Source organism: Ictalurus furcatus, chromosome 4 (genome assembly GCF_023375685.1).
Source record: "Ictalurus furcatus strain D&B chromosome 4, Billie_1.0, whole genome shotgun sequence".
NCBI lineage: Eukaryota > Metazoa > Chordata > Actinopteri > Siluriformes > Ictaluridae > Ictalurus > Ictalurus furcatus.
This window is the reverse complement of record NC_071258.1, coordinates 6,882,703-6,906,369: the sequence shown is the minus strand read 5'-3', so window position 1 is coordinate 6,906,369 and position 23,667 is coordinate 6,882,703. Positions and strand designations below refer to the sequence as shown.

Below are 23,667 nucleotides of genomic sequence, written 5' to 3'. Positions count from 1 at the left end.
TAAGCACATTGTGTTCGTCTATACTTGTGTTTTTGATGAAGATGAGATCACATTTTCTAACCAATTAATGCAGAAAACCAACTAATCTCAAAGTGTTCACATACTTTTTCTTACCCCTGTATTTACTCCATAAACCACTGCATAAAACGCTGGCTGCAGTACCATCATGTACCACATGATGTTGCTTAAGTAATATAAAATGTCTTGGAATTTTATAACGAAAACTTTGTGAGGGGAAATTACTCATTTTTACTTTGTAATAAGTTTGTTCTTGTTCATGTTCATCTGAGGATAATGCCTAAGAAGGCCATGTCATGTCACTGAGATCAGTACAGAATGTTTATCTGCTTACAGAGACACAAACATGTTCTTCTGTTCAAGGTTTGTCTGCACATCTTCCAAGATCCTAAAATAAAGCCTGTTTGAACTGCCTCAAACTGCTTCTTATCGCTACACAGAAGTGTGTCATGCTCTGCGTTTCATATATATAGTAGTGGTTCAGCACAAGCACTTCAGAGCGCTCTCATTATTCTATCCTGCTTTATTCTATCCTGTATTAACCATCTTTCTGTAATAAACCTTTTTACCTTCAGAGGACGAATCTGCGAGTGTTGTCTAATTTCCACAACAACCTTTAATGTAAGTATAAGTAATAATTTGACTCATTCCCAACTTTCATCTTTGCTTTTTTACATTATAGAGATAAAATGTGAAATTTAGCCATTTTAAAACAACTCATGTTCACCAAAGTGATGCACATTGAATAAAATGGTACAATAAATAGCACAGTATGAAAAATATACCAAATAAAACAATAAAATAACAGCCATACACAAAATAAAATAGCAAATAATACAAAAATATGTCAGACTCACACCTATTGACCCTGCTCAAATGCCAGCATGTACAGGTAGGTTTTAAGTGAAATATTATAGTCTAATAGTGTAACTTAAAAGTAACAGGAACTTGACCAAAGAAACACACATCTTTATGAGCTCTCTGTTCGATATGAAAGGTGTTTCCATAGTGAACAGTGATTAAAATCCACAGACTTTTACTTAGTTAATCCCTTTAGGCTCTGTCCTGTCAGTGTATTTCACAGTAGTTGGTGTGACTAGGAGGGCAAGTGTGCACAGGCATAAAACCAAAAGATGAAAGGCTGACACTTCAGAGGTGGAGATAAATGAGGGCAGGATGGGGTAGGGGTGGTGTATAACACACTCTCAACCTCTTACTACCCTTTATCCCCCCTGTCCCTGTGGAATTGGAGTTTACATTCCTTCACAGGGATGCCATGACGGTGCAAAGCCATGCTTCATTTCCCTCAGTCCTCCAGGTGTGGATGTGTGCCTGTGAATTATGTTAAAGTCTTCACTCATCCTGCCTATCCAACATGCAAAGTTGTATCTCACACACAAATGCATTAAAACACACATGCGCACACACACACACACACACACACACACACACTCTTAATTCACATGTTTGACCAGGTAGTACAGATCCCAAAAAATGGCTCCAGCACTCTACATAACAATATACCTGAGACTAAATGTATAGTGTTCACAGTATAATAAATGTATTCACAGTAAATGAACATCAGAGATCATTTCAGCATTCCGGTGTGAGTCAGCCTTTTTCATATCATGCAAATTTTATGAAAGTATGTTCTCTCCATGGGCAATCTGTATGACACCTAGGGAAATATAAACAGTGTTGAACAAGTGACCAAACTGAAAATAAGTGAGAATTGTCTTATGCGTTATGCCTAACACATTACAAGCAACATATCAAGGCAATAGATGTTAATAAAAAGTCACTGTGGAGAGAAATTGTACTGCAAATACTCTGACTGAATGCTGGTCCAATGACTGGAATAAAAAATTCCCACCAGTAGTTTCAGCAGAGATGTATACTAGGAATTACCTAGAATTCTGCACTGATTACTCATTGAATATGGTCTGATCTTAATATTAGTCACAGATCTTGGCAATCTTCTTATAGCCTAGGCCATCTTTATGTAGAGCAACAATTCTTTTTTCAGATCCTCAGAGAGTTCTCTGCCATGAGGTGCCATGTTGAACTTCCAGTGACCAGTATGAGGGAGTGCGAGAGCGATGACACCAAATGTAACACACCTGCTCCCCATTCACACCTGAGACCTTGTAACACTAACAAGTCACATGACACTGGGGAGGGAAAATGGCTAATTGGGCCCAATTTGGACATTTTCACTTAGGGGTGTACTCACTTTTGTTGCCAGCGGTTTAGACATTAATGGCTGTGTGTTAAGTTATTTTGAGGGGACAGCAAATTTACACTGTTACACAATCTGTACACTCACTACTTTACATTGTAGCACAGTGTCACTTCTTCAGTGTTGTCACATTAAAAGATATAATCAAATATTTACAAAAATGTGAGGGGTGTACTCACTTTTGTGAGATACTGTATGTATATATAATATATATATGTAATCTTGTTCCACTGGATATTATTTTTCCTTATAACACCCGCCATGAACAAGACAGGTGGAGTTTCTTTACACCATGCCAACAATTTAACATGGGAAAGTTCATTCTTGCAAAACTGCATAACACAGCATAACATGCTTTGGAAGAATATATGCTTCAGTGGTTGGCTTTAAACAAGAATGGAATGATAAATAAACCTCATAGCAGTGTCTGAACGTTGCAGTTACTATCTCATCTGCAGATACTGAAAATGTCGTTGTGAACTGCCAATCATGACAATTGTTATGATTTTTTTATTATTAAAATATTTTAAGATGGATATTTGACGGATTGTTCAGTTGGATCTTTGACGAAATGTGAGGGGCGTGGCGCCTCAATCCGTACACACAGGGAATGGACATAACAACTCGCTTTACTGATTCGAAATGACTCACATGAACATTTTGATTCGTTTGATTCCTCGCCCGTAGAAAAATATTACGTAGCCTAAGGTAGTTTTTCCATTGGAGTAAAGAAAATGGATGAATGTGGAAATAGCAGCTTAGTTCTGTATAATCACCAATTGCCTACAATTAGATTGCTACTATGTAGATAAAGTAGCACGTAGATAGACAGATATGGCAAAGTAGGGAAAATAAATAACCTTAATCAATTTATATAGGCTTAACTTAAGGTATGTAGCCTAATTAAAAACACAACTTGGCGAAATTAGAGATAAGTCCTGTAAAAGTGCCATTTTAGTTTCATTTTTTTAAAAAGCAACTTTTGTTCAAACGTTATAGACTCTCATTGCAACAACCGATTCGTCCAACAAAAGAGCCGACTCTTTCTCGAATCGTCCATCTCAGTATACTCGGAGAATGGGCTGAGGGAACGACGAGGGAGGGAGGAGGAACCGAAAGAGGAAAAAAAAAGTTCAACTAAAAATGGCTTCCTTGTCTTTGGAGTCTCCAGAACAAACGGAGAATGGAAGCGCCGACGAGTCCGGGCAATCAGAAGCCCGAGTCAAAGAGGAGAAGGACTCGGAGGAAGTTTCTGAGCGGCTGTTTGAGACCTTCCCAAAGTCCGCGCTCGGCTTTTCCAGTGAGCAGGTCGCCTGCGTGTGCGAGGCTCTCCTGCAGGCGGGCAACGTGGATCGCTTGTGGAGCTTCCTGGCCACCATCCCTCCTTCGGCCGACGTGCTACGTGGCAACGAGACCCTGCTTAAGGCCCAGGCCCTGGTCGCCTTCCACCGCGAGGACTTTACAGAGTTGTACGCCATCTTAGAGAGCCGCGACTTCCACCCGAGCAACCACGGGTTCCTGCAGGACCTCTACCTGAGAGCGCGCTACAAGGAGGCGGAGAGGTCGCGGGGTCGCAGTCTGGGCGCCGTGGATAAGTACCGGCTGCGCAAAAAGTTTCCCCTTCCAAAGACCATCTGGGACGGAGAGGAGACGGTATATTGTTTCAAGGAAAAGTCGCGTAACGCCCTCAAGGAGTGTTACAAAGTGAACCGGTACCCAACTCCGGACGAGAAGAAAAATCTGGCCAAACTTACTGGACTTTCTTTGACCCAAGTGAGCAACTGGTTCAAGAATCGGCGACAGAGAGACCGAACTCCATCCGGTACCAACAGCAAAAGGTAACCATTCCTAGCTTTGGATTTATTTATTTATTTATTTATTTATTTATTTATTGCATGTTTGTGGTCTGTGCTCTGTATTCGAGCCAAATATCTTTCAACTCACACTCTCCGAGCAAAACAAACCTCTTTTTGTTTAGCAAATCGGTGCACCATCGACCAAAATAGTATCTCAAACACAACAACAACAGCAGCAGCACTGACAGTAGTTTCCACATCTTTCTTTAATCAACTCTTTAATGGCTTCTGTACCTTCTGTAGTGTTGCCCCTCTCTCTCTCTCTCTCTCTCTCTGTAAGCTACATTTTGTGAGTGCATTCCTGCGCCTCAGTCAGTGTCGCTGTAGGAAGAAAGGCAAAGCGCTACATTGTAGATGAATTGCACAGATGAGACAGTAATGCAGTTGTAAAAACTGTTTGTGCTCGAGATAACGCAGGCCTAAGACTCGGAATGGTGGCGTTTGCGTTTCATTTGGTTCATCCTGAGTTGGAAAGTTGGAAAGAAAAGTCGGAAAAGTGGCCGAGGCAGAGCCGGTTTTGATTAGCCAGAGAGACAGTCTGCTGAAATCAAGTCCGACTGACTGCAAGCGTGTTGCTTTGTTGTGAAATGTGAGCTCGCAGCACCCACAAGTGTCTCAAGTTTCCCGACATGCTGCCTGGCGACGTATCCCTGCGGTACACTGCCCAGGAATTTCACAGCAGAGGGGGAAGAAACGTGTCCACTTCAAAATAAATAACATCTACATTTATTTTTCCCTCAAAGAAGGAGATTACAGAGGAATTCCCCCAAAATATTCATTAAATACATTTAATCCTGTTTTGATCCTGGAAACTTCACATATATATATAAATTCTGATTGGTCTAGAATGATGGTGATTAATTTACTATAACAGTAGCGTGTAAATGAGATCGCAGGTTTACACAATATGGCCACACACAAAACTATAAGTTTGTGGACGGCTGACTATGACCTCTACATGTGCTTTTTGATCATCCCCCCCTTTCCTGTTATAATAACCTCCACTCTTCTGGGAAGGATTTCCAGTCGATTTTAGAGCATGGCTGGATTGATGGAGGATTTATGCTCATTCAGAGTATTAGTGAGGTCAGGCGCTGATGTTGCGTCAGGAGGCCTGGGGTGCAGTTCATCTCAAAGGTGTTCAGTGGGGTTGAGGTCAGGCTTCTGTGCAGATCAGTCGAGTTCTGGCAAAACATGTCTTCCTGGAGCTCGCTTTGTGCACAGGGGCATTATCCTGCTGGAACATGTTTGGACATCTTAGTTAGAGTGAAGGGAAAATATATAGCTACAGCATACAAAGACACACACGTGCGATGGTCAGGTGTCCACATACTTTTGGCCATATCGTGTTTATTTAATGCTCATTCTGATATGTTGTCATTCCTGTAGAAACAACTTTTTTTTTTTTTAACCAGGATTTGTATGGTGGATTTGAATAGTTTTTGTTGTTGTTGTTGTTGTTGTTATTTATTAAAGAAAAAATATTAATGTTGATATGGTGAATTTTACTTGTAATTGTAAGCTGTCCCCCCATATCATCTTCAAGACAGAAAGGCTGGTGAGGCAACGATTGTTTATAGCTGCTATAAAATAAATGACGTTGTATCAGAGACATTAAATGTAACTAAATGCTTAAAAGCACAATTCATTCATTAATAAATTAAAAATAGTTGACCAATTGTTGTGGTATAAAAGGAATAAAACACTTTGGAATGTGCTGTTATTGGAAAATAATCCACTTTGGGGTGGTATCAGTAACCGTGAATTAATGCTAAAAGTAAATGTAAAAAAAATGTAACTGGCAAAGATCTATTGTTTTGGGAAAAAAAAAACAACCCCTATTTACCTGTTTGCCCTAGTGTCTTGCTTTGAAAATGATAAAACATTTTTAAAAACTGATTTATGTTAACTTAAATACTGTCTCAGCACAGCAAAACAATGGGATTTCTTTATCCCTTTTAAAACTTAAAATAGGCTTACACCCAGAATAGTCAATCAAGGTGAAACTAGTGCCATGTGCTTTTGGTTTAGGAATTAAGAATTCAGTTGCTCTTGAAGTTAAATAAGCATGTGTTTTCTGCCATGCTTCTCTAATCAGAACAGTTTGTGGTTAAGCAGTAATACTGTGCTCTCTAGACTACACCGATCACCACAGCTGATTGTAATCACTGCTGTCACTATAGTGGAACCTTAGTCTAGTATATTCAGGTCAGATGGACAATATGGGTATAGCTGCAGGTGGGACAAATTGGACCAAAGAGTGACACCCAAACCCCCCCCCCCCCCCCCCCCCGCCACACACTTTGGTTTTATCCTTATCTCTAAAATAAATGCAGATCACTACAGTCAGTCTCACTAATTATCTAGGAAGTCATTGTTGACACTGGTGTGTGGCTAGCTGTTAAACTGTAACATGGTGAAATAAATTACAGTTATTTTACATTCAAAATGGAATGGGTGACACTGGCTCTTCTACGCACCAAAGCAAGAAAGATATTTAATGTTACTGTGGAGGAGACTGTAATGGAGGCTGGCTTAATGGCTTCAGCTTCAAAAAGTAAGGTACGTTTTAATAATTCATCCCGTCATCTTCACTAAGCGTTTTATCCCGGTCAGGGTCGCAGAGGATCCCGGAAACACAAGGAGTGATGTGGGAATACCCAGTGGATGGGATGCCAGACACATTCACACCTAGGGCAATGTAGCGTAACCAATCCATTTACCACGTACATGTTTTTGGGAGGTTGGAGAAAACCAGACAACCTTGAGCAAACATGCAAAACTCAACACAGACACTAAGGATCAGACCAGGAACCTGGAGCTGTGAGGCAGCAACACTACCTGCTGTGCAGGTTTTAATAATTATTCCCAATTATTTGTAATTTTATGTATAAATAAGCTTGTTTATACCGGTGCCTTTGCAAAAATCCTCATTTTGCACCTATATGTGTTTTTAGATAATAAAAGATTTCTTGTTCCAGAAACATGGGTATATTACATTTGAGTTATATTTGAGGGTATATTACATATTTGAGTTATGAAAATCATGATCACCCATTTTTGCAGAGGCCCACCCAAAATCAGTGTCAGTCAGTATGTTTACATGGACAGCAATAATCTAATTATTGACCTTATTCTGAATAAGACAATATTGTGATTAAGGTGTTTACATGAGTTGCTTTTCGAATACTCCTTTCATGTTCCCGTTTTACATGTTATAGAACATAGATCGATTAACGGCACACATCATTACGTCACCGTGCCACACTGACCGACGTTCTCTCCAGGATTTCAAATTCGTTTTCATTATGGTACCGTATACAGTTTTGGGTGTTTCATTTAAAATTTTATGAAAGCTTCAAGTGCAGTTAAATATTTGTCATGCTGTATGTGCAAATAGACGACTGCTTGAAGCTGTGGGCTGCGTCTGATGCATGTACATACATGTATTTCGCCTACTATACAGTAGGTAATTACGCGATTTTGGACACAGCCGTGCTCTCTTGTTTGCCGTCAAACAGTTGCGCACTGCCGTGTGTGTACGTGTCCTGTCGCACAATGCGGCGAAAACTCCCACACGTTAATAGTGTGATTAAGGTGTGTACATGTCTGTAATGCGACTAAAATAGGAACACCACATGTCTTGATTCAATTTGTGTTTACTTCGAGTATGACTTTAGTCTGATTCATTTTAATCAATAATCACTGTTTACATGCTAGTTTCTTAATCAGAGTATCGTCTTAGTCTGGTTAATATCGGATTATTGTTGTCCATGTAAACGTACTGACTGTTAGAGAGTGAACAAGAGACAGTTGAACCTGACTCTGAAAAATAAAGAAAGTGTTTCTACTGAAATAATACACTTGACAAAAACAAGTTGACAAACACACTTGAGTTGAACTAAAGCTTTAAACTATACTTTAAACAAAAAGATGTATTAATGAAAAATACTTTTGAACAAGACAGGCATTTTGGGTTTATTTCATATGCTGCATTATGGGCGAGCTTCTAAACAGACTTCAGAACTATTGTGACTATTGTTCTGGGAGCTGCTCCTTTCAATATCATAGTCACTGCAATGAACTGGAATTTGCTTTCCGCATTCAACATTTGTATGTTTTCTTTAGGTTGTGGGAGCAGCAACACAAACACACAAGGGAAAATCAGATATTTTGCTTTGCAAAATAAAACCGACAGCCGATGCCTCTCTGACGCATTTTCTTCCACCAACAACTACTGCTTTAAAAAAAAGAACACAAAGTGTTCAGTCCAGTTCTCAAAAAATAACAAACCTTCCAAACCTTATACACTGCTTGTTTTTTTTTTTTTTTTAATAATCTAACAATATGGATACTATTGCAAAATGCGTTGTAATATATGAGAGAAACATTGTGCTATATTTTAACAAGGTTTCCCGCTACAACGGTTTAAAAGTAGTCCGCGGCCAAACCGACCCGGAAACGCTACAATGTTCGGAAGTCTGTTCGGCTCACAGCTCACTCAAAACCATTCTGTACCCCAACGGTGTAGAGTGTCCTAGTGAACACTAGTGATGGGAATTCCCACTCTTTCAGTGTATCAAAGCTCAGTACACATAGCCGCAAGTCAAAAACACACATCTCACCATTCATACAAACAGCTCAGATGTTGCAGAGAGGTTTCCATTGTAGCATTTCTATTAAAGTACACTGAAAGTGTAAAACGAATGTTCTCGGGTTTACATAAAAGGGCATGATCGGAACCAGCACATCACTTCTAGAAATATATACAGGAGTTCTGAGTAAACCAGTAACTACATCCGGTGGAGGCTCTTTTGTCATTTTAAGTATGCTACCAGCTTAAGTGGCATTTGAGGGATGAGCGAGTTTCTATATGGATGGTTGAGGTTGCTTGAGGTAGTAACTTGGCGCACCAATTCTGTATTAATTCCTAGGGGTTCAGTGTTCATTTTGCATTGAGGTTGTGTGTTCAGCTCCTTTACACTTTCTAGTTTCATAGTTTTGAAACTTTGGGGGGGTGTTTTCCTTAAGTGATGTGTATATATAATTTTTTTTGTATTTTATAGCTAAAACAGCTAGGTATGTTACTGTAAGTCTGAAGTAAGTGATTACCACAGTCCTTACAAATTATACAGGAAAAACAACTATTCGCTCTTTTGTAGTTTTGAAGTATTGACATTACATTTTAATTTAGGTAGTACTTCATACAGAATCCTTTCTATATTAAGGTAACCAGGAGGTTTGGGACTTGGATGGTTGTGTTTTGAATCAGGAATTCAAGCCATTTAAATGCATGCAAAGCAGTACAAAGGAAACTAGGCCACAAGTCCAAAGTAGTAGGTGTTGTTTTTTTTAAACAACCAATAAAAACCTCTGTTAAGCATGTAAACTGCCATTATCTGTTGGTAGGAGCATTCTTCACCCTTCTAACTAGACGCATTTCCTATTAATTTCATTGTAGTTACTAAATGTTTTGTATTAGTTACTGAATAATAAGCTTTAAGATGTATCACTGAACAATAATCTGGGACTTTAATGGGTTAATGTCCTACACACAAAACAAGACGTTTGATAAAGTTTGTCATTTCACATAAACCTGATAAATTGTCTCAGATTGTCCCATCAGTTTGTATTTCTGATTTTTGGTTTCATTTTAATGTTTTATTTCTTTTTTAGTGAATCTGATGGAAACCATAGCACAGAGGATGAGGCTAGTAAGGCTGATCTGGAGGACATTGCTGACAAACCTGCTGCTCAAGAGGCTGGAGGCTCAACTGCGTCTCTCATATCCCTCTCTGGTGCCCCCTGTAGTACTGGAGGTCAGCTCATTCTCAATAACACAGGGGGATTCCTTACTAGTCCTCATCCCCTGTTGCTCAATGGGAGCCCATTGCTATCAGGGACTGGAACTGGTGTCATCATTAATGGACTGACTCTGAGTGATGGTCATGCAGTCACCCTCAGTCCCGTAACTACCAACACTCCACTTTTACTCAATGGGGCTCAGGTTATATCTAAGGGTAGTGGAAACAATAGCGTCCCAGATGAAAACTGCATTACCAAAATAGAAACGCAAGCCAACCTCACTAGCGCAGTTCCTGTCTCATTGACCGAGGAAACGAATGCGACCAACCATAATGTCTCTCCGTTGGACTTCATTACTGTTCCAGGGGCTATGAAGGCTCAAGATAGCAGTCAAATGGTGCCTCTCAGCTCCATATCCACATCCACAATCTCTTCCACAGTGATGACTCGCACCTCCCTGCCTTCATTAGCGTTGACTCAAAATGGCATCCTTTCCTCTGCAGTTCCCCCATCTGGTGCGGTTATTTCCAACCCAGCGATGCCTCTACAATCCACCCAGCAGCCTGAGCTTGTGGTGGTAGCAACAGCTGGTTCCCAAATAAACCCTACATCTTCGATTTCACAAATGGCATCTTCTTCCACTGTCTGTAGCTCTCAGGTTTTTTCTTTGCCCCAGGTGGTACCATCCATCCAGGGTATTCCAGTATCTCAATTAGTGCAGCACCCAGCAGGGACTCCGGTGTCTTGCCCTCAGTTGGTTCCAGTGTCCCCCATTACTACTCAACTATCCCAGAGTTCCACCCCTCAGTTTTCAACCCCCAATCTGCAAATTGGGCCCAGGTCTACTCAAGCTCAACCTCAGAATGGATCCTCTGCACTTGGGGAGAACACTGTTGTGCCTGTCCCCCGGGTGCCTAATGGACAGGCTCCACAAGGGCTGACACTTCAGTTAATAGACCAGTCCACGTCAGCCATCACCCCACACATACAGACCCCGCTGGGTACACAAGGCATTCCCATCTCCTCACCAACACAAGTAGTTCCTGTTTCACAGTCCAAGGACACAGGGCAACCCCAGCTGGTACCTTTGCCCCAGTTCATGCCTGTATCCCCCATTGCTGGAGCACCTACAGGGACCATATCCTTCCCTCAGGTGGTCCCAGCTGCACCCTCCTTCTCCATCCCAACTCCAGGAGGTGCTTTCCAAATCTTAACATCTGGCTCTGGAGGAGGAGTTGCTGTGCCTCAGGGGGCTATACGTATAAGCCCAATAGGACCTCCTCAGAGTGTGCCTACAGCTGGTGCTATTCCAGGTGTCCAGCTTCTCAATTCAGGAGTGATTCAACTTCCCTCTGCTTCTCCAGGTAAGATGTAGGACAGTATTATTGAATCATATTAGATTCACCAGACATTTCAAAGTTCATTGAAACCAAGCGGTAAAGTTTACTGTCGGTTGTACACCGACTGCAAAACAATTGATTTTTGTTCCTTCTTTCCACCACCAAATGGTAGAGCTTGACCTCATTATTCTGCTCTTGTTTTAAGGTAACTTCCTCTTGGCAGGTGGCAGTCCATTCCTGAGTGTTCAGAATGGCAAACTCATTCTCACCATCCCAGCAGGTTTCCAGTTTACCAGCATGCCTGTCAAGTCCATCCCAGAAAATCCAGGCCCAAGTGCTAGCAGCAGCAGTGGACTGGAACATACCTTAACAGGAACGTCACTACAAACTCAGCCAGTCTCCTTATCCTCTGCCCAGACCTCTACACCCTTTCAGTCATCTCCTTTAATTGGCTCATCTGCACTTTACTGTAGTCCTGAGCCTGGAGCCCTGGCCAATCCAACGCCAGGAGCCTCTCCAAACACCTCAGACCCTCCGACCCCAACCCCGACTAGTGTGCTGCCATCCCAACAGACCCTCAGCCCGGAGAGCATGCTGTCATTCAGTCCCCTCAGCAGTGGTGTAGCCAGTGGTCCCCATCTCATTCAACCTGCTTGGAGTCCCGTGCCCCTGTCATCTTCATCTGGACTCACACTGTTTGATGTACGTGGGAAAGGGGATCTACCTGAGGACGCAGGGTTATTGGGCTTACCAGGTGGGGAGTCCCTGCTATTGGGTACCCCTCCTTCAGTTGATGATGTACATAGGGAATCTCATCTGGACGAGGTGGAGATGGATGGAGACACAAAGATTCTTACCCAACTGCAGTCTGTCCCTGTGGATGATGATTTGGGTTTGTAATCGTTCGTCTTTTGAGTTGCCTTTCAAAAGCCCTCAGACAATCTTGACTCTTGGTCCACAGCACTCTATATTTTGTATGTTGATGTATGACATTGGAGATAGGAATCATAGTAGACTCTTGGTAAATGATACATGATTTGTTCATTTATAGATTTGTTTCAAAAAAGAATGGCCCACTTATAAGCTTGTAGATTTTGTTGGCTCTAACATCATCTCTCTTTTGTGGTTCACGGTAAACAGTAATAGATTATGGAGGTTTTACTTCCCAAAGAAAAACATGCATGGAACATTACATTATGGGCATCTATGCAACAGTAGGGCTATTTTGTTTTTTAATAATACAAATCATGCATTATAGTTGGAATTTACTATACAATCAGTATTTTATTGGTTTATGAGAATCCACAGTTAATGTTTGTTAGGAATCAAACACTCCAGTCAATTACTTCAGTGCAGCTCATTCAGAGAAAGCAGAAAAGGCTAGCTGCTAGCTTCAAACCTACACCAAGTATAACAAATGTGGTAAAATAAACAGAACTCTAAATAGAAGACTATTTCTGAATATAGTAATTTCTGCAAAACTAAACTTGTTTATTGGATTTTACAGCACATTTTAAAATATCGGCATTTTTAAGTAATGGGAATAACAAAGGTTTTTTTTTATTATTATTATTTTGTTGGTCACATACTCTCTCAATCCTGGGGCCTGTCTCATAAAGCAGGATTTTGTTTGGCTAGGTAGCGCTCTTAGAGGTTAGTTTGATCTTAGTCTATTTCCTCATAGTTGTTCACTTTTTATTCCGTTAAACTGCTGACTTTTATATTACACAGTTAAGTTGTTGTGGGGAAGGTTAGATTCTGGATTACAGAAATTAAACAGCTGTTCATCAGTTAGATACTAACTGTGTGTCTAAAAAAATGGCACTTATTCCCTAGATTAGGCTACAAAACTTTCACTGTGAAAATGGCTTTAGCATCCCTTTAAAACTTGTGGATATAAGAGTATAAATTGTGAAAAGTCACTTTGCACCATATGCACAGATGTAGAGAATTCCCACAGAAATTCATTTTAGGGTGTGTTAGAGCACATTCCACTCTCAGCTAATGCTCACACTGTTCTAGTATATTTAGATGTCATTGATGATGGCAAGAATATCAGCAAACATACTGCTTGCTAAGCTCATCACAAGGTGGTGGTTTTACCATTTACCCAATATGGCCACAAAGGGGACTTCTACAGAAGTGTATTGATGGTGCAAAGAGAACATGGTAATTTTCTTTAATCACAGGTATCAATAATGGATCATCATAGTATAATCTAACACGCACGTTATCGCACACGTTTTAATCTGGATCACCTCGTGCAGCGTGAGAAGTAATAATTTTAAAAGATATCAAATTTAACTGAAATCACGCAGCGTAAAACAGGGTTTAATGAGGAACCCAAGTTATGTTAAACCTGCTTTATGAGCCCGACACCTGGATATAGGACTGTGTGTTGACATCAGAATGTTATAAGTAGCCTAACCTACACATCTTATGACCATGTCATTGTTCACAATGAGTACATGTTTAACGACAACGTACTAGACTGTGCTTTTTGCTTTCAATACGTTTATGAAATGGTTTATGAAACTACGCCTGGATTTTCCAGTCAGAACGTTCGAGTTGCCTTTGTGTAGGATATTGAGGTGAAGTACACAATCTTTTACTTTGTTCTATCCTTATTGGGAAGAGAGGCATGTTTTTAAACAGTAAACATCTGATAAAATATATTATGTTATTTTATCAGTTTTAGATACTTTATTGCGCTATCCGTCTACTTTGGCATTGTAATCATCTTCAATCTGCAGTATGTATATACATTTTAGTAATTCATGTACATCCAAAGACTGAACTAGTTTTTCAGAGCATTAATAGTCTGTGTAATGTCAGCCCATAACGCCTGATGTTTTCCACACATGCACATCTTTTGCTATGTAAATTCTGCACCATAACTTAACCGCACAAGAAGTTGTCTATTACTTTTCATAGTTAGTTTCTGATTTAATAAGCACTCCTATCCATCACTACAGCGTAGAACATACTGGGAAGGTACTGTTAGTCAAGTTATTTGAAAGAAAAAGGGCTTATTAGTGTTAGATTTTATTATTTTTTTTTAATCTATGCAATGATAAGTTGAACTTATGTGAAAAGTAAATTGGTGCTTCCAAGTTGGCGTTAATGTTTTTCAACGACTCTAGTTACTATACAGTTAAAGCTAAATCTTATGAATCTGACATCCTCTTGAATCCGACTCAGTTTTCACACTACATGTTCATCAATTCTGTGCAAATATAATGTTTTTTTTTTTATTTTTATTTTTTTTCTATTTTCATATGGAGAATTTTGTAGATTTTATTTGAATGTCTGTTGTCTTTCAATCTTGTCCAGTCAAACTAATTGTGAATTGATGATTCTGGTCAAAGATCAGTCAGAATCAATTGTCTACTTTCAAGTTTTGTATAGGGTAAGGCCAGCAATTTTTCAGTGCTGTGTTGGTAATATTTCATAAGTAACTTTGCATATGGCATACCACACACATCTGTGGAATTGGCTCACTCAATTTCAGAAATTATCATTTTTGGCATTCCTGGGTACATGCAAGGTTAAAAACTATAAATGAAATCTCAAATTATGGTGCTTATCTCCAGTAGGCCAACATGTCTTAATCTTTTGCACATTTTAGCCATGACCTGCCATTTACTTTCCTCTTGGTAATATTGGTCCTACTGAAGCCATCAAGAAATTTTCTCCACTATTTACCTATAAATGAGCAATGTTGTGACACTACCGCAAACTTTATGTACTGTTATGTTGCAGGAGACAGTGTGTTTTACTTTCTGTTTTTCTTTCTGTGTATATTTAAAGCATTAGCAGGGGTGGACAAATCATTAGGCTAGGTACCTGAAGCAAGCAGGTTCAGTGTTCAGCAGGGTGTTAATATGGATGACCTTTAATGGATGCTAGACAATATTTCCAGAATCAGGAATATGAAGGGAAACTAAGCTGAGCCAAATATAGTACAGTACAGCACAAAAACTTATTTAAATCTAATGTTATGTCAACACACAGGCACCTCGTGATTAACACTTTATCGGGCAAACATGAAGACTCCAACTAGACTTAAATATCGTCTTTATGTGCAAGAACACACCAGAGCTCATAGCTGAAATCTTAGCCAAAGACTTCCTGCCTTTTTTGTCTAGGGTCCAATTACAATTCAGATTATCAGGAGAGAGAAAAAACTATAACTACATAAAACCACCGCTCCCAGGGATTCAGGCACTCTTTGAAATCTATTCAGCTAGACTCAACTAGACTAATTTGCTTGTTGTATTTAAGTTATATTATGTTAGTTGCCACATTTTCTATTTAAATAGGTTTTGGGCAACCACACCATGGAACTTGGTAACACATTGGAACTTTTAATGGTGGGCTGATTAATAAATTGATGATTTGTCCACCCCTGACCAATTAGTTAAGAACCAGCATTTTGATATTGCTGGATCTACAGAGGTCCGTCAGAACACTTCTGTTACATTTTCTATATACTGGAAATATTTGTATTTTAGAAGTGTATTCAAAATAGGACATGTAGCATTTATATGCCAAAGGCTTGTATTACTTTTTCTGTTTTACTTCTTCCATGCACCTGAACAATGTGTTGTTTTCCCAATATGTAAGAAACAAAGGGAATTTGTGCGTGTGTGTGTGTGTGTGTGTGTGTGCGCATTGGTGTGAATGAGCAACAAATAGTGAACTTTCCCGTTGCTGTTATTGAATGTTAAATTTTTTGTGGCTGATTTTAGTACATTTGTTACAGTACTATCAGATATACAAAGATATCATCTCCATCCTGAGGAAAATATACAGCTGATCAAACCAAAGAATTTTGTAATGTACTTTAAATTTAATAAAGTGATGATTTTTTTTTTTTCTTGTTTTGTTCCCAGCATGAGAAAACAGCATATCTCTTTTAAAGAGTTTGTTTCATATTTGGTATAGTTATTCTATTTTTTATATCTCATTTTGTTGTGTTAAATATACTTTACAATGCAACTTGTTTGGTCTCATTTTGTGGTTTTAATGAATGCCTTCACATTTACATTTACATTTGCATTTATTTATTTGCTAAATGCCTTTATCCAAAGCGACGACTTAGTGAGCCAGAACACAATCCCAACACAGAGCTGAGCTGCTTTCTCAAAATGTAGTCAGTCATCCAAGACATGCTTGCTACTGAGGTTTTGCATTGGCATTATAAGTCTGATGTACACTACTAGTCAAATGTGTTTTGAACTCCTACAGTTTATGTTCTTACAGTCTACTCACTATTATTACCACAGACCAAACAAAATGATAGGGAATAACAATTAAATAAGGAAACTGAAATCTTTGTGGAACTTATTAACTGCTCGCTCTCAGATCCTAATGAGACTGTAAATTAGTGTTTTATTTAAGGCTGTCGCACTTGGATGGTGAAACCATAGCTATAGCTGGTAAAGCTTAGTGCTAGAATGAACTGTGCAGCAAAAGTATATGGTGTGTTATGACTCTGTATATACCACAGCTATGCTGAATTCTCAAATCTGATTGGTCAGAGGTTATGTATGTTCTGCTCCTCACCATCTAAACCTAATAATAAACTGATTAAAACATTATTATTTAACAAGGAAAAGCATCTAATACTTGATTTGTTCGATATGATTCTGTAAGGAGGGGTTTATTTAAAAATGATGCGAGGAGTCTCAAGTGTTAGCACTTTGTTAAACTAGCATTTCAGGATTCTTTTAAGTTTTCTACCACAGGAAAAGCTTCAGGACCGGAGGATGTGTTTTGCATTTTTTCCCCTCTTTTTTTGTCCTATTATCTCCAAGAGAAAGTGAAGGAATGACTGGTTATCGCTGCTATAATGTGAACGATAACAGGAACTGATTTTGTTTTGATGTTCAGTAACATTAAATACAACTATAAATGGATAAAAATTATGATGTTTAGTTCTGCAGTAAATAAAGATTTGTTGTTGGCAAATTGCTGCGGTTTAAGGGGAATAAAATACTTCGAAACGTGCGTTCGAGGTTACAGTACTTACAATACTGGACCCTAAATCTTCAGCAAATTTGCTCAAAATGTTGAGCAGAATTCTGTCTGTTTTTTAATCAGATATAGTAACCGGATGATTTTTTTTTTTCAAGCAAAGGATTGTATGGTTTGTCGTGCACATATTTATGGGGGAAAAATCGTTTGGGGTGAGCTGGATGTTTCACTGAAAAATTAAAGCCGCAAACATTGAACGTATTAGCTGACTGATTTGTAAGTTAAGGAACATTGTACAAATGAGATTTAAAGATTATTCAAAAGCCCAACAGTGGTTCCCGATTGTGTGAGGGTCTTAGTTAATGAGTGTTGTGGTTAATGATCCTTTCTATTGCACACGGATCTTAAAAGGACTGTGTCAAATCTGCTGTACAAAGACCACACTTTTCAGGTGTACGTTCGGAGTCAAATGACGTCCATCCCTCTGGCATTCATTACATGTACGCCATGCAGGAGTCGTCACTAACCAAATCGCCTTAAACGTTGGTACCCTCATTTGAGTTGGAAATAGGAATGCATTCAAATGTAAATATGTTTATTTTCGATATGTCCCTCACTATTAAAGATATCAGCAAGGCTCCAGGTTAACAGGTTTGTTTTGTTTTGTGTGTGCATGTGTGTGCAATGCAAAGTATGTTAGTGCTTGTCAGTGTTTTCTTAACCCACATGGGCTCCGGTTACCTGCGTGCACTTCATCGTGGGCGGATCTGCTTGGGAAAGAACAGGTATAAGTGTGTGAAGCCTCACATGCTTGGATACACTCTCAGTTACTCAGCTTAGCAGCTCTTTTATGCGAAACACAAAGGATTACAATGCGATTGGCACCTTTCTCTTGAAACCGAACGGAAGGCCATCCTGAGAGAAGGTAAATTTCAAAAACTGTAAAAAATATGATTATATTTCATAGCTTTAGCAACTTGGTAGAACTGAGGCTCGTGTTACTAATAATTCTAGAGATAATACTGTAATAACTATTGACATGGATTAATGTCCAACATTGACTAAGGAACTGGAATTAAAGTCTAAGCCCAGTTTTGTTTTGTTTCTTCCCCTGAGAATCTGCCTAACCACGTAAAATCAAATCTCTCCTCCAGACTTCCTCACCATGGCAATGGGTTTTTCCCAGGATCAGGTGGCGTGTGTGTGTGAGGTTCTGCTTCAGAGCGGGTGTATCGAACGCCTGTCCTCCTTCCTTCATTCTGTACCTTCTCTCTCCACATGCCCTCCGTTCTCGCACCTAGGCCCACAGCACAACATGGAGAGCTTGTTGAAGGCGCGGGCAGCCGTGGCCTTCCACCAGGGCCGGTTCAGCGAGCTCTACGCTCTCATAGAGGGTAATATGTTCTCCCCACGCAGTCACTCACTTCTCCAGCAGCTCTGGCTCCGGGCGCGCTACCTGGAAGCCGAGCTGCAGCGAGGGCGCCCTCTTGGAGCTGTGGGCAAATACCGTGTACGGCGCAAGTTCCCCCTGCCTCGAACCATCTGGGATGGAGAAGAGACAAGCTACTGCTTCAAGGTAAGAAGACATGATCTGCTAATTCAGGTCTTCATATAAAGGTCCTTATAGTATTGATGAAGCAAGAATATTCCAGCAGTTTCCACCTAATCTCTACTACCTGCATCTGTATTGTATGGATTACCACGATTCTGGTGACTCATTTATAATGGAGGTTTAAGTGTAGTTGTTTAATTCTGTCCACAAACACCTAAAATATATATATATATATATATAACATAAAATATGATTTCAAAAGTGCAACCTTATACTCTAACAATAAAGGCCTTTGCATGAGACGGACATGAGAAAAAAGCTTTATGGAAGATTTCCAGCACTGGAGTTCTAAAAATGATCTCCAGTTATTTATGTTTTCTCAAAGGCATTGTGGTCTCCATGTGCATCAGACTCAACTACAGTGAAATCTTCCTTTGGAAAAAGTAGTCCCTTTTCTAAAATGTCCAATAATACAGATTTAAAACTGATGAGTTCATGGAAGAACTCTGCAAAAAAAAAAAAAAAAATCTGTTGTGCAGAAATGTTTATCAATGCTGTTCAGCAACGTCCCTGAATCAGAATTCATGGACTTTATTTTGAATGAATTGAATACATTTAAAGCTGTCCCGTTTTGCAACATGTTATGATTTTAAAGGTATTAAACATAAAATCATGCCCAAGTATTTTATTTAGATCTCATTTAGTTTTGACTAAATGACACTTTTAAAATACTTTACTTAAGGTGACATATGCCATGTAATCGTTCAATTATTTTGTAGGAAAAAAATGATCGAAAATGCATATCATGTCATTGAAACACAAGTGAGATTTAAGTCAATGGATCTCAATGTACTATCTTAATATGATATGTTGGGTCAAAAACATTGGAGTATTCCTGTAAGCATTTTATAAACTATTAATGGTCAGAACTATTTGCTTATACTGATCAACCATGTAGACAAAATCCCTCTTTGGAAACGGTTCGCACTTCTAAACAAGGATCAGCGCACCAATTTAAATATGTGACTCTTTACACGTCTTCGGTCACCGTATCAAAGTTAAGCTTATAATGAAATGTCGTGCTGAATCGTTATGTGTATTTGTAGGAGAAGTCACGGTGTGTGCTGAGAGAGTGGTACTGTAGGAAGCCCTATCCTTCACCCAGAGAGAAGCGGGATTTAGCCACAATGACTGGTCTCACAGCCACTCAGGTCAGCAACTGGTTCAAGAACCGCCGTCAGCGGGACAGAGCTGCTCAGGGCCGCAAAGGGTGAGGGAACGTACCGTACTGTACCTTCTTCTGGTTTAAATACAGTAGTGTTCCCCAATCTTAACATCGTTAAAGGAATGGTTACACAATTTCCCCCTGTGTAAATGTTGTCTTTGCTTCTTCAGGTTTGCACTAGAGTTAGACGACTAATGTAGATGATAACAAATGATTGAAGTCTGTCTTGTGTAATCAAGCTGTCATCTTGGACAGACTGTGGTATAATTTTTTAGCACAGTTTGGTGTAATGCCATCCCTATAAGGAGAAATGTAAAGGTTGGAGGTGATACAAATGATAATGCAGTTTCACGATGAACTTCAGTTTGTAAAAACAGTCTATTTATGCTATATCACGAAATAATTTATTATATATATATAAAAAGATTGTGTGGTTTAATGATGTTCTTTGTAGCAAGTTTAGATTTTATAGAGTAAAAGATGTCATGTATTTATCGAAAAGATTTTGAGCGAGATAGACATTAGCTTCCTAGCTCCGGCGCAACAAGAAGCAAACATTAGACACCAAACACGTCTTGGATGATCGACTAGGTAGAGCTGAGGTAGATTTTCAGATTGCTGAACTATTTCTTTAACAGGTATTCTGTGAGGTTACAATTGGTAAATTAGAGCAGGTAAACAATACATTGTGCAAAACACTAAATTAAATTCATTCATCACATTGTGCCTTCTCTGCTTTCCTGACCTTACCCAGTCCTAAAAATTCTAAGCCACTTTTTTTTCCTTTTCTATCTTAGACAAATGGAGGATGCTGTGCCGGAGTGCTTGGGCTCAGAAGGCACAACTAGAGGTTCACTCCACAGGTCTGACGATGACCTTTCACCTCCGCCGAGCCCAAGCTCGAGAGGAGAACTGTTGCCCTGCTCTCAGCTCTCCTCGGCTCAGCCTCCACCTCTCAGGCACCTCGGAGCTGCACACTACTTTCCCTACTGAGGCGACTGGAGTCTTCAGTAAAGAATAAACACACTTCAATGAGCTGGAGTATGAACATGGACATACAGCTACTGCCCCCCAGTGACGAGAAAGCAGAAATTCCCTCATAGACTCCTTAGTCTGTGTTGGATACACTGTACATGCCTCATCAAGAAGACAAAAAGAAAATGTCTTTTTATGCTCCAGGAAATTGCTTCATGTTTAAAGAAAAAGTTCATGTTAAAAAATTCCTTTCCTATTTGTGTTTTTGCCTCAATTTTGTAACAAACCATGTTTACTTTATATTGCCGTCAAGAAGGTGGTGCAACTTCTGCAGCAAACTGATGTATATCTATTTCATTTCCTCGGTTACATTTATTGGGTACAATTTTGTTACTTTAAAAAGAGAGAGAGAGAGAGAAAAAGATCTTTACAATTGCCTATTTTAGACATTCTTCTGGGCATATAATGCACTGCAGCACTGATTTTACAATGACATCATGTTACACCCTATGTAGTGAGCATATGTAGTGAATAGGAAGCCATTTGGAATTTCACCTGAGTTAGAGGAGCTTAATTTTTTTTAAAAATAAATAAATAAAAAAGAGAAAAGAAATCCTTTGTTAAGATAAGTGGAAAAAATTAAAGTTGATAAAAAAAATTTAACGCCTGCTTGTGATTTTCTTTGCTTAAAAACAGCAACACAAATTTCACAAATTATACAAAAATGCATAGTGTCGTGCTACTGGGAATGTTCCTTCTGTATATGGCCGTAAATGCATTTAAATACCAAATCTTTAGTATATTTGAAAATTCAAATGGAAATTTTAAAAGAATTTGACATTGCTAGCCATTGCTAAGACTAGTCATGCGACCTAGCTAGCAAGCAGAGAATGCAGCACAATTCTTTCACAGAGAAGAACACCTCCTATATAATGTAGTCCATTTGTAACTTCAGCAAACGCAGTTTAAATCTTCCTGGTCTCCATTTATTTACAGTGAATGGAATCAATCTTATCTCCGTCATTATCCTCACAACTCCTCCAAAAATATGGATCTGATCATGTAATAACTCGAATGCTACAGAGCAGCCATTTCACTAGATAAGTTTTGACTCAAGTAGTTAATCAGATGCCAATGTTTTGGCTAATCTACTCACCTTTGCCTAATTAAAAATGTATAGTGTTTTTACAGGAGGTATACTGTGTCAGCAGTTAAAGGAAAGGTATGAACAGTTGCAATAAGCTTAGCTTTGTGCTAGCATTGAGGAAAAACTAGCAGAAACTCATTGGGTAAAAAGCTGTTTATAAAATGAATTACAAAGTTTGAGGATTAAACACTGCTATATATTGACTTCAGACAGATGTTCCAGTCCTGACTGAGGGATCAGCAACTCTAACAGGAGAAAATCAAACCTACATTTGACCAACAGGACTCTTTAAAAATGTCTTTAGAGCTAGTAGAACTTTTGTGAAATGAAAATGCCGGAGACATTAATATTACTTATTGAACCAAGTGACACAAATATTAATTTTTGCTCTCTAAGCACGTACAATTTTCTTATTGTCCAGAAAATATCGTATAGCTGCAGGTGACTGAATTATCACAGCGTAATAGGTTTATTTGAAGCTAATGGCATGATATAAACAGGCTCATCTGTACATAATAACAATAATAGACACAAATGCCACAGCTTTTCTCAAATATACTAATGGAAATTTGCGAATGCTGCTACTGTAGTTTAAAAAAGAGGATATGGTGGTATACATCCTCTTTTCACGACAGAAACCAAAACAGAACTGACTGCAGGTTTTTCTAAATTAAACCATATTTCATTACTGAGAGAAAACTGAAATCAATGGACCTTAGTTCGTATTAATTAATTGTGGCTTACTTTGTTAGACTTGAGCCAAGACATTGCCTTAATGACATATTTTTACCAGATTTTTTTTAAATAATAATTATTTCATCAAAGAAATGTGCAAATTGTCTCATAGACAATATCTTGTAATATTGCGTGCAAAATATTGTGATTACTGAAATATCACTAACTCTTGCGTTCAATCAAGATTAGGCAGCCTAGGTAGGCAGCAGTTCTGGGCGAAGGTGGCCCAAGGTGAAGTCTGTCTCATTCTGTCTTCGAAGGACATCTCCGTCAGATTTTAAGCATCATCACATGCTTCTTAGACATGTCAATCCTGTTATTCTGTTTAAAAAGCACAGTGGACTGAACTACTGCTACCAAGAAGGTCCAATGTTTTTAAAATTTAAAAAAAAAAACCCCAAACAAACAAACAAAAAGACTAAACAAGTAGAACTGGTGTTGACGAGAATGCTTCTGTAAATCTGGTTCTTCCTATTAATCATTTGTATGCCTCAAACAACCTAAAAAATATAATTCAGCCATTGAAGAAAACCTATTTCAGACATTTGACCTGGCTGTTTTTTGGGTTTTTTTTTTTTTTTTTTTTGCTTCTACCATATAGTGATGAAGAAATCCATCCGTCCATCTTCTGTACTACTTATCCTACACAGGGTCGTGGGAGAGCCTTGAACTAGGGGCACAAGGTGGGGAATACCCCAGACAGGGGGGCCAGCCCATCGCAGGGCACAACTTCACACACATTCACACACCCATTCACATACTATGGACAATTCGGAAATGCCAATCAGCCTACAAT

At 39.1% G+C, this 23,667-nt stretch overlaps 2 protein-coding genes across 3 annotated transcripts; both read left to right on the top strand.

The window, feature by feature from the left end:
* Nucleotides 1-3,354: 3,354 nt before the first annotated feature.
* six5 (SIX homeobox 5) lies at nt 3,355-12,330 on the top strand. Its single transcript, XM_053622704.1, has 3 exons — nt 3,355-4,095; nt 9,790-11,282; nt 11,464-12,330. The coding sequence occupies exons 1-3, from the start codon at nt 3,401-3,403 to the stop codon at nt 12,156-12,158; spliced, it is 2,883 nt and encodes a 960-aa protein (XP_053478679.1). The 5' UTR covers nt 3,355-3,400; the 3' UTR covers nt 12,159-12,330.
* A 437-nt stretch (nt 12,331-12,767) lies between these two features.
* On the top strand, nt 12,768-21,549 carry six9 (SIX homeobox 9). 2 transcript variants are annotated; one of them, XM_053622751.1, is made up of 4 exons: nt 12,768-18,162; nt 18,539-18,813; nt 19,896-20,059; nt 20,812-21,549. In XM_053622751.1, the coding sequence occupies exons 2-4, from the start codon at nt 18,553-18,555 to the stop codon at nt 21,005-21,007; spliced, it is 621 nt and encodes a 206-aa protein (XP_053478726.1). In that variant the 5' UTR covers nt 12,768-18,162; nt 18,539-18,552; the 3' UTR covers nt 21,008-21,549. The 2 variants fall into 2 exon arrangements, with proteins under 2 accessions (XP_053478726.1, XP_053478725.1); XM_053622750.1 differs by having other exon boundaries at nt 18,392-18,813.
* Nucleotides 21,550-23,667: the final 2,118 nt, after the last annotated feature.

Excerpts from the sequence above, each read along its gene's own strand:
- six5 (XM_053622704.1), top strand. The coding sequence starts at position 3,401 with ATGGCTTCCTTGTCTTTGGAGTCTCCAGAACAAACGGAGAATGGAAGC. Across the intron at positions 4,096-9,789 it reads TCCGGTACCAACAGCAAAAG|TGAATCTGATGGAAACCATA; the intron begins GTAACCATTCCT and ends TTTCTTTTTTAG. Across the intron at positions 11,283-11,463 it reads ACTTCCCTCTGCTTCTCCAG|GTAACTTCCTCTTGGCAGGT; the intron begins GTAAGATGTAGG and ends TCTTGTTTTAAG.
- six9 (XM_053622750.1), top strand. The coding sequence starts at position 18,403 with ATGGCAATGGGTTTTTCCCAGGATCAGGTGGCGTGTGTGTGTGAGGTT. Across the intron at positions 18,814-19,895 it reads AGACAAGCTACTGCTTCAAG|GAGAAGTCACGGTGTGTGCT; the intron begins GTAAGAAGACAT and ends GTGTATTTGTAG. Across the intron at positions 20,060-20,811 it reads GCTGCTCAGGGCCGCAAAGG|ACAAATGGAGGATGCTGTGC; the intron begins GTGAGGGAACGT and ends TTTCTATCTTAG.